Source organism: Babylonia areolata, chromosome 22 (genome assembly GCF_041734735.1).
Source record: "Babylonia areolata isolate BAREFJ2019XMU chromosome 22, ASM4173473v1, whole genome shotgun sequence".
Lineage (NCBI taxonomy): Eukaryota > Metazoa > Mollusca > Gastropoda > Neogastropoda > Buccinidae > Babylonia > Babylonia areolata.
In genome coordinates this window covers 24,910,332-24,922,174 of record NC_134897.1, presented here as the reverse complement: position 1 = coordinate 24,922,174, position 11,843 = coordinate 24,910,332, and the positions used below count along the sequence as shown (strand labels likewise).

Below are 11,843 nucleotides of genomic sequence, written 5' to 3'. Positions count from 1 at the left end.
AGCACTAAAACACGTGTCTGACGTGGCAGTCAGTGGCAGACAGCTGGTCTGATGAGAGACCCACAGTCTCACAGGCTGAAGGGGAAAATAGATTGAGCAGTCACCCTGCAATCCGCTTTCTCATCTTAGACAAGGACTGCCCGCTTCAACCGAAGGCCTTAAAGTACTGCGTTCAAAGGCACAGCGTGATCACTACATTATACATCTGTATTTCTCTGATCAGCGGGTATTTACTCCGAAACGCAAGCTTTAACGGAGAAGTTTTCTGTGTATTTTATATTCATCTTTGAATTAACTTGGGTGCGATGAAAGCTTCTCTAAATCCATTCCAGCTAAGATGAATTGAAACATTCTTAAGACTGAAGAGCAAGCCGAGTTTTACGAAACAGAATGCAGCGGTGATATACCAGAGTATACTTGGTTTGATTCTCAACTTTGAGTTGAGCTTGAAAAATCACACACTTATCTTAGATGTGTTCGAGCTAAGATCGGCTCTTTCGGACTGGAGAATTACATGGGTGAATGTAACAACACACCTGTCGGTTCTCTCTCCCCCCCCCCCACACGTACACACACACACACACACACACACATACACACACACACACCACACCACACACACACACACACACGCAAACACACAGAGCAAAAGCGATGCTATTACCAAGTATGTTTACAATCCCTAAAAGAGAAGGCATCGTGTCCCTTCCTGATGACAGTTCAAACATCATCCAACACGAGAGAAACGGACAGGAAACTGGTCAAATACGGAACCACGACCCCCCCCCCCCCCCCCCCCACACACAGATAATCAAATAGATTGGATTTCTTTTCCATGATTGTGCACTTTCCCCATCTGTCATGACTTTGGCTACCATTTCGCGCGGGTCTTGTAAGCTGTAAGCTTGGATAAATCTCTTGCTCCTTCAAAATAGCCTACAAAATAACGGCAACAGTTGTACACACGTGCATTTCTACTGTGGTTGAGCGTACTCACAAAAACAACTAAAACACTGATGAAATCATTATCCACTTTGCAAGATCTGAGATTTGCGTTGGGTTGAGTGAAAAAAAATCTCTGATTTACCTTCGAGTTAAACGTAGTTAAAAAAACAAAACAAAACAACAAAAACAACAACAACAACAACAACAAAAACAAACAAAAAAAACAAAAAAACAAAAAACAACAACAAAATAACAAAAAAACCACAACAAAAACACACACGCAAAAAAACAACAAAAAAACAACACACACAACAAAAACCGACGAAATATGGACCTGATATTCTCACTAATTCCCCATTTTCTCGCTTTTTCCCCCAAGTTGGATCTGTCCGGTGGAATACATATTGGAATAAACACGTAGAAATTAAAAAAAAAAAGTTAGCCACACATTTAGATAGCCTGCAGTGATAATTTTTATTTATTCATTTATATATCTATTTATTCATCTATCTATCTATCTATCTATCTATTTGTTTGTTATCATTTATCCATTCATCATTTTTATTTATTTCTAGATAGGACCCTCTACCGATTTCTGAAAGATATGCATATAATCTTGTTAGATATTGCTGCAGACACTTTACATGGGAAGAAAAAAAAATCAGATCTGTGACGTCTTGCCAAGGAAAGACCTGTAGTGCACAGAGGCAGGTGGGAAAGAACAACCGAAATACCAAGTGAGACACCGCTTGTTGATTGTATTGAATAACTCTCTCGATATTTGTACCCAATAATAATAATAAACAAGAGAGGCAAGGCCTTCAAGACTCACTTGTGATAAATTAAGTCCCCTAGCATTAATTACAGAGTAATTTCCCCTTTTTTACTATCTGCACCAAAACGTTTGCAAAATAAATAAAAATTCCATGCTTAGCCAAAAGAAGTTCCTGTTTGAACAAAAAAATGATAATAATGACTCCTCTTGTTGTTGTGTCAGAATAAGAGGTCAAAGTGCCAAGTCTAGAGAATACAAAAAATATAGATATAACAGTAAATGCAGTTTGCATATAATTAGGCTTCTTTTTTATTTTTTTGTGCCCATCCCAGAGGTGCAATATTGTTCTAAACAAGATGACTGGAAAGAACTGAATTTTTCCTATTTTTATGCCAAATTTGGTGTCAACTGACAAAGTATTTGCAGAGAAAATGTCAATGTTCAAGTTTACCACGGACACACAGACACACACACACACACACACACACACACACACACACACACACACAGAGACAACCGAGCACCGGGTTAAAACATAGACTCACTTTGTTTACACAAGTGAGTCAATAAAACGACTAATAGTATACTACCAATAATGATGTATATAGCGCCTTCCAATGTTCGTGCCGCTTTATAATAACTTTTCAAACGGTCTCGCTTGCCATGCTGCATTTCTCGATGTGCAAATGTTCTCCGAAAATGTAGTCTTAAACAGGCATTCCTTGTGATTTTGACATGTAGTTTGAAATGGTTTGGGTTCTGACAAAAATCGTTGATCTACAGTTTAGCACACATCTTTTTTGGTGGAAAACCCAAATACATTCCCTGCCCATCTCCATATCAAATGGGTTACTCGAAACATGTCTTTGAACGAAGGTGAAGCAACTTAAAATGAAAGGGAATCTATATAATGATTATGTCCAGCATACCTCATAATGAAATGGACAACAAACAACTCAAAAGGTGCACGATTTGTGCCTTTAAACTGTTGTGTGTTTGTGTGTGTGAAATGGAGTTGAAGAGTGAGTGGAGGGAAGGTTAAGATGCAAAATAGAAAGGAAAAAAAAAGATGCTGACAACTGGGAAGACAAAAACAGAACGGGAACAGAATATGCGGGATGATTATTTGTCTCAGTTTACTGCACATGACATCTAACGCGTGTCCTCCTACTGTCTGGGTCAGCTTTAAGAATTAAGGAAAACTTATCCCATTCAAAAGAAACAGTTGAAAAACAAAAACAAAAAGATGAGGCAAATACACACGTACATAAAAAAAAACATGTTCAAATAAAACGTGCACCAAAGCACACACACACACACACACACACACGCGCGCGAACACACACACACACACACACACACACACACACACACACACACACAAACACACACTTGCACACAGACACAGACACAGACACACACACACACACACACACACACACACACACACACACACACATTCTGTGAGCAAGACATCTTTATCAAGTCCACACAGAACAATGTCAGGTAGTGTGTCTGCCCTATGACAGCCCAACCAAACACCACAAAATAGGTCCGACGCGATTGCTACCAGGCAGAAAGCCGGTCTGACGGGAGACTCACGGTCATTCACACTGACACGCACAGAAGCAAACAGATTGAATTTCTTCACACCACGCGATCCACTTTCCCGTTCCATAATGACTGTACGTAGGCCACACTTTGCCTCTGGTGTAACTGGAAGCCTTGTTTAAGCCTTTTTTGTCAATAGCGTCAAATAATGGTCAGTTACGCAATTGACAAACACTCGGAGTTGATTTCACTCAAATGGCAACCTTAAGCGCAGCAAAGTGCTTTGTTTACAACATCAAATCTGTTCGTGTCATGTGCAGAAAAAAAGCTTATCCCAGCCAATGATGTATCAATCAAGCACACACACACACACACACACACACACACACACACACACACACATGTACACACACACACACACACACACACACACACACACGCGCGCGCGCGCGCGTGTGTGTGTGCGCGCGCACACACACACACACACAGTCACACAAGTACTTTTTAAATCGATCGTTTCAGCTAGTCTTAAACACGTACATTCATCAAGTATGAGGAATCCTTCAGATATCTCCCAGCTGTCTGGGTCAGACATGACCACTGGACAGAAACGTGTTTCCAACAGAGCAGCAAAGTCCAAGCAATATGTCGGCTTCGTCATGATCCAATCTGACGCTGCAAAACGTATCTGACACCATAGCTACCGGGCAGCACAGTCACCCAGACTGATAGTTATATTCTGATAGGAGCAAACAGATTGAATTTCTTCCACCTCGAGCTATGACTGTTCTCTCTCGTATCGACCATGATAGCCATAATTATTTTGCCGGCAACTTTAAGGAGGCAAGTTAGTTGTTTACTTCGATCAGCCCGTCTTTGATTGGGATATGAGCAGAAAAACTCCTTTGATGCATCCTTTATCTGATAATACGTGTACAATCTTTAAGATATGATATACCTCAGCCCAAGTTGTATCAGGCACACACACACACACACACACACACACACACACACACACACACACACGCACGCACGCACGCACGCACACACACACATACACACACACACACACACACACACACACACACACACGTACACATTTTTGTCCAAGTCCAAGTGAAGCAGTAGTTTAGTAGGGAAAAAAACCCACACAGATCGAACATGTGCAGTGCATATTTGTTTCAGTCTTTCTGCTGTGCTTATTCAAAACCTTAAAGCCAATATCGGTGAGGGTTCCTGCATATAAGCCACCTGCACAACCTGTAAATATAGAAACGAACAGTTGAATGCTGATGGGCGGTGGGTGGGTGGGTGGGTGAGCGGGGGTAGGAGGGTGGGGTCGGGGAGGGGGGCTAGGAGGTCTGAGTGCCGGGTGGTGGGGAGGGAGAAAGAGTTTAGGACAGAAACAGACTGAATCACTCCATGACTCCATGCACAGTAGTGTTTTACAGACAACCGTCGGCAGTCTGGGTCAGACAGCTGTACAGAAGCGTCCTTCCCACAGAACAGTCAAGTCCCAGCAATGTGTCTACCTGACCACGATCCAATCAAACGATGCAACATTGGGGTCTGACTCGACAGCCACCGGGCACAAAGTTGGTCTCACAGGAGACCCACAGTCACTCAGACCGACAGGCAGAGGAGCAGATAGATTGAATTCCTTCCCACCTCGCAACCAGCTTGACTCTCTCGTGACCTCTTTGGCTACCTGTTTTGCCTCCGGTTCAGCTGCAGGTCTGTTTAGTAGGCTGTGTTCAATGGCATGAAATGACCCGCCACAACTGTGGGGACTGAGATGTCTTTGCTCGGAAATGCACTGTCACTGTGTAATCCAATGGGCGATTTCTTTCTTTCCCCCTTTTTTTTTTTTTCACAATATGTCTTCTTGAAGTGAACTGGGTCAGACGATCACAAAAACAACAAAACAACAACGACAACCCCCCACCCACAAAAAAACAACAACAAACAAACAAAACAAACAAACAATAAAACAAGCAAAAAACAATGAAAACAAAACAACAACTACAACAACAACTTCACCAACAACAACAGCGAAACAACTAATCAAAATCAACAACAGCTTTGTTGATATGAGAGGTCATCACTGACACCACAGGTTTTATTTTTGTAATCAAACTTTTGTCTTTTATTGCAAAACCGATTGTCATGTGAACGTTTCTTAATCAAAAATTCAACACGATCTCATCGCGTAAAATAACGGGGAGTAGAAAAACAATCAAAGCGATGTGAGTGCGTGGACAGACAGGTAAATATACGGACATAAGGATATATCATATAGCTATATCAGGTAGACAGGCTGACAGGTTAATAGAATGTATACATATATAAACAAGGATTAAGTGTAAGTGTTAGAAGTTTGGCATGGGCAAAAAGGCGTGTAAAAATCAAATAGTACAAGAAGATGAAGGTGTACAAGAAGACAGACAGACAGGTAGCTGGACATACAGATATGGACAGGGAAGTAGCTATGTTGTTAGGAGTGTACATAGACAGGTAGGTGGGTAGCCAGGTAAACAGACAGAAAGAGAGGTTGACATACATTCATATATATATATATATATATGTGTGTGTGTGTGTGTGTGTGTGTGTGTGTGTGTGTGTGTGTGTGTGTGTGTGTGTGTGTGTGTGTGTGTGTTTAAAAAAAATCTATTAAAAAACGCAAGGAGAAGAAAGAAGAAACGGTTCTTGGTGCAGAGATGATGAAATGAGGAAAACAAATAACAAAGTTTCATGTGTGTGTGCGTGCGTGCGTGCGTGCGTGCTTGCGTGCGTGCGTGTGTGTGTGTGTGTGTGTGTGTGTGTGTGTGTGTGTGTGTTTACTTGCTTGTGTGTGTGTGTGTGTGTGTGTGTGTGTGTGTTTACTTGTGTGTGTGTGTGTGTGTGTGTGTGTGTGTTTACTTGCATGTGTGTGTGTGTGTGTGTGTGCGTGTGTGTGTGTGTGTGTGTGTGTGTGTGTGTTTACTAGCTTGTGTGTGTGTGTGTGTGTGTGTGTGTGTGTGTGTGTGTGTGTGTATTTGTATTTCTTTTTATCACTACAGACTTCTCTGTGTGAAATTCGGGCTGCTCAACCCAGGAAGAGCGCGTCGCTACAATACAGCGCCACCTATTTTTTTGTATTTTTTCCTTGGTGCAGTTTGATTTGTTTTTCCTATCGATGTGGATTTTTCTACAAAATTTTGCCAGGAACAACCATTTTGTTGCCGTGGGTTCTTTTACGTGCGCTAAGTGCATGCTGGACACGGGACATCGATTTATCGTCTCATCCGAATGACTAGCGTCCAGACCACCATTCAAGGTCTAGTAGAGGGGGAGAAAATATCGGCGGCCGAGCCGAGATTCGAACCAGCGCGCTCAGATTCTCTCGCTTCCTAGGCGGACGCGTTACCTCTAGGCCATCACTCCAATTGCGCGCGTGCGTGTGTGTGTGTGTGTGTGTGTGTGTGTGTGTGTGTGTGTGTGTGTGTGTGTGTGCGCGCGCGCATGTGTGTATGTGTGCGTGTGTGTGTGTGTGTGTGTGTGTGTGTGTGTGTGTGCGTGCGTGTGTACGTGCGTGTTAGAGTGTGCGAATGAGCGCGTGTGCGAGTATGTGTTTGTGAATGAGTGAGCTCCTGCGTATTAAGGTATCATAAACAAATTAAAAGCTATGAAGTTACCGCACCGTAAGTACACCATCACTGCCACCATATCACCGTTGTCATCGTCATCATCTTGATCATGATCATCATGATCATCATCACCATCATCATCATCATCGCCATTCTCCCCATTATCACAATCATCAACACCACCATCACAATCATGATAATCATTACAGTAGGATGGACAACAGTTTCCTTACCTTGTAGTGAGCACCTACGCATTTAGGTGTCATATACAAATTAATGCTAGGAAGTTAGCATAACCACCAGTACACCATCACTGCCACTATAACACCGTTATTATCATCATCATTATCATCGTTATCATCATAATCATCGTCATCATCATTATCATCACCATCGTCATCATCATCATCGTCATCATCATCATCATCATCGTCGTCATCAACGTCATCGTCATCGCTATCATCATCATCGTCGTCGTCGTCGTCGTTGTCGTCATCATCATCATGGTCATAATAATCATCATCATCGTCATAATCATCATCATCATCGTAGTCATCATCATCACTGTCCACATTATTATCACCGTCAACACCACCATCACAGTCACGATAATCAATACAACAGGACTGACGACAGTTGCCTTACCTTGTAGGTACCCAGAAAGTCCACAGAGCAAGGCAGCACGGCAGTCTGACCAGACACTACGGTCACGTTACGTCTCAGCATGGTCATTTTCGGCTTCAGCCCTGAAACTGAAAGCACACACACAACCTCAGTGCACGAGTACCTTTGGAGCAAGTCATAATCAATTATCAACGTCGTCGTTGTCATCGTCACTGTCGTCGTAAATATCGTCCTCACTGTCATTATGAGCATTACGTTATTGCTACCGTGATGTTTTTGTTTTTTGTGCTTTTTTTATCAGTATGACCCCATCGACGAGAAACAGTTACTGTCCCTTCCTACCAACTCCGACCATTGTCATCGTCGTCGCCATCGTGATCCTCTTCATGTCATTACCACTGTCATCATCCTCGTCATCCATTTGCCCCTCACCCTCATCCCTCTCCGCTTAAACAATATCTGAGACAAAAACGACAGCACTAATAACTGGTAATCAGCCAGTAAAACAGCCGTAGCAGAATCGTGCAGATTAACCGTTACATTCTATAAAGTGCTCGTAAACGCTTGGCGCCGTTTGGGGGTGATTTGATTAATTGGTTGTGCTATAAAGGGTGGCTGAGTTAATAGGGTCAAATATTGGATTAGACTGCTGTTGCGGAAGCGTGCAGTCTGTGAAGGTTTTATGGTCATGTCATTGTTCATTCACTCCAACAAATACACGTTTCTAGCAAGTCATATGCAGACATGAACCATTATGTTTGTTATGGATAAGCTTTCATTTCCTCAACAGATACGTACCCACCCACAAACATTGAAACATGATATCCATTTCGTTAGCAGAAGGCATGCTTACAGAACTGCCAAGCTGAAAAGCACGATACAAAAACAGGGCTTTCCAGACTTCTGAAATAAACCGAAATACGCAGAAGATGCAGGGGTAATAACCCTAAAAAATAAACGATGACAAGGGCGAAACGTTGTTGCCCATCAGCAGTTCAACAAAAATAATACGGATTAGTAATCGGCGTCTTAAGGTTACACACACACACACACACACACACACACACACACACACACACACACACGGGGCGGGGGGGATGAGGGAGTTGGGAGTGGGGGGAGGGGGGTGGGGGCAGGGAGAGAAGGAGGGATGAATCAAAACGAGTGGACAGATCAACAGGGCAGCCAATGAAATGGGCCGAGAGAGACGCAGGGGTGACAGTGTGAGCACGTGAGCACTGAAGCAGAGAGACGCAGTGAAGGCTGGCCAAGCCAGTTTGTCTGTGACCAAATTCCCCATTCTGGTCTGCATGCCATCTAACCCAACCCGTCCCCACTCTTCCACGCCCTTCGCTCCAGTCTCCTGTCGAAATAATGCAGCATATTCATTCACAGAAAAAATCGAGCTATGTCTTGCCTACGTACGGTTATTTCAGTGTACCGTTTATTGAAAGCTGAATTCAAGTTGCGAGCGCATTCTTCACAAATACAATATTCATGTATAGTAGTAAAGACAGGGGAAAGCAATCGGGGGTGCAGAATGGAAACCACATTTCACAATTTGTGACGTCTTAATTTTCAAGAAAAACGATCATACCCTTAAACAAAAAGAATATAAAAAGGGAACGTTTCGTTAGAATGGTTTAACATCAAACCAAAACGCACGCGCACACGTGCGTGCATGCGTGTGCGTGTGTGTGTGTGTGTGTGTGTGTGTGTGTGTGTGTGTGCGCGCGTGCGCACGCGCAAAACGTTACGAAAAAAAAGAAGATTTCCTTTAGGATTTCGATGAAGCACGTACATGTTTTGCGTGAACGATTTTGACGAACAAGTATCTTCCGGCCTTTAATAAAATATTAATAAATGGAGATTTGTTCATCATAATTAAAAACAATATAGCTCTTACCAAAACTGTATTTCGTACGAATGAATAGCTTGACACAGTGTTTGCAATACACGTGAAGAAGACAAAGTACAGATGATTGACAAATCAAAATTTCCCACAGTACGCATGACTATTCATTTAAAAATAATACTTCCGTCGACAGCCTCACTTCCCAATTCCACGTCACTCCGTTTCATCAAAAACAGATCGCGTATTTTCCTTTTTCTATTGGTCTCTTTTATTTCGTTACAGCTATTTCCACCCGGTAAACGTAACACGCTTAGATTTCCATTTTTATTTTGTTTCCAGTAGGCGGGGCTGAATAAAAGAAAAAGAAAAAAATAAAGAAAAAAACAAAACAAAATCCTGCTAATCGAACTATGAAACAGATCACAAGTACCAAGCAGCTGTATCAATATATTCAATTTTAATATTTTCTCCTCTTTTAAATTCGTTTTTCTCTTTCTCCAGCTGCTCATTCTCCTTTGTCATCTTTTCCCACAAGATTCCCATTTTCTTTTATTCTTGTTTTCCCCTTCTTCTTTATATTTCTGTTTAATTCTTCGTTCTTTATTTCTGTCTTTTTTCCCTTGCAGATCTTGTTCCTTCTTCTACCTTCCCCCTTTTTATCCATCTACTTCATTTAAAAAAAAAATTCTTTCTGTCGCCCCGTTTTTTCTTTAATTTTTCCCTTCTTATTGTTCGTCATCCTTCTTCTCCTCCTTCTACAACCCTCAGCTTCATTCTTTCTTTCTGTATCTTTATTCCTTTTTACTTTCCTGGTCTTCTTAATTTTCTCTTCTCTTTCTTCATTCTTATACTTCATTCTTCTTTTTTTTTCTTTCTGTTCTTCTGTTTGTATAATCTTTGGTTTTCTTTCTTTTCGTCTTTCTTCTTCTTCCTTTTTGCAACCATCTGTTCCATTTTTTTCCTTTCTCTTCCTGGTGTATCTTGTTTTGTTTGATTTTATGACATTCTTTATTCTCATCCTTCTTCACATTTCCTCTATTCCTTTCTTCTTTATTTCATTGAATCTTTGTATTTTCTTTCCCTTTTCCTGTATTTTTTTCTTCGTTCTTCTCCTCCTCCTGCACCTTCTGTCTGATTCATCTTTCTTTCTTTCTTTCTTTCTGTCTCTCTTTTGCTTTATTTCTTGCTTCCCAAACCATGTGCCGTGTTGTTGACAATGACCACTCTCCAGCAGTTCGGGTGTTGTGTGGCCGAGGCGAGTTATGTGTCCGCTCAGGCTGGCACTGTATGCGCACACGTCCGATGGACAGGCTCTGTTCACACTGTCGTGATTTGTCTGACAGGAAGAAAGGGAGAGGAGGGGGAGAGAGGTGGGGTGGGGTTGAGACTGAGGGGTTTGGCAGGGGGATGTGGGGGTGGGGGTGGGGGTGAGAGAGGGGTGAGGAAAGGAGAATGGGGGAGGTGTGGTGAGAGACACAACGCGAGTGGACAAGAGAGAGAGAGAGAGAGAGAGAGAGAGAGAGAGACAGAGACAGAGAGACAGAGACAGAGACAGAGACAGAGACAGACAGAGACAGAGACAGAGAGAGGGGGGAGGAGGGATGGAGAAAAAGATAGAGGGAGGGGGAGAGGGGAGAGAGAGGCAGGCTGGCAGAAAGAGAGAGGGAGAGGGAGAGACAAAGAGGGATAGAGTGAGAGAGAGAAAGAGGGAGGGAGGAGGAGAGAAAGAGAGAAAGAAAGAGGGAGAGAAACAGAAACAGACAGAGGCAGAGACACAGTGACAGATACATACTCCCCCCCCCCCCCGTCCACCCCCTCCCCCCCCAAAAAAAAAGGACATCATAAGAAACAATATGTTTGATTTCTTTCTTTCTTTTATCCTTTCGTTCTCGCTTTCTTGTTCGTCTTCTCACAATTCTTCTTCTTCGTCTTCTTCTTAGTATCATCATCATCATCATCATCATCATCATGGTCTTCATCGTTATCATTATAATCATTAAAAAAAAATCTTAGCATCCCCCTTCAAAACAAATGTAGTAATGAAAACACATACACACTCACAAACTCACTCTCATGCGTGCAAGCACACACACACACACACACACACACACACACACACACACACACACACACGAATGTGCTTTAGCAGACACAGACAAATGAACAAACAAACAATTTGAGCAGATTGAATAAAAAAGATGGTAGGGAAAAGCAGCGGGTTAAAAAAAAAATCACGAATTTCACATCATCTATCAAGATCGCGGTTGCAGGCAGCTGAACTGAGGCGCAGTTCAGTCTTGTGTTAAACAGATAAAGGTCCCGCTCATTTGGTAACCCCACCCCACCCCCCTCCACTTCTGCCACCCAGTTCACCACCACCCTTGCCTGCCCTTCCATCCCACCCATAATCCTCCCGCTCCTGTCCGCCCGTCCATTTTTCCTCTCCCTTTTTTCCCATCCTCTGCAT

At 42.6% G+C, this 11,843-nt stretch overlaps 1 protein-coding gene across 1 annotated transcript in view; it reads right to left on the bottom strand.

Moving 5' to 3' along the window:
* LOC143297075 (limbic system-associated membrane protein-like) overlaps positions 1-7,942 on the bottom strand; it is a 146,035-nt gene extending 138,093 nt beyond the window's left edge. The window contains exons 1-2 of the mRNA XM_076609247.1: positions 7,864-7,942; positions 7,543-7,649 (exon numbers count right to left, since the gene is read on the bottom strand). Coding sequence (XP_076465362.1) covers positions 7,543-7,649; positions 7,864-7,942 — 186 coding nt within the window. The remainder of the gene's footprint in view (positions 1-7,542; positions 7,650-7,863) is intronic.
* Positions 7,943-11,843: the final 3,901 nt, after the last annotated feature.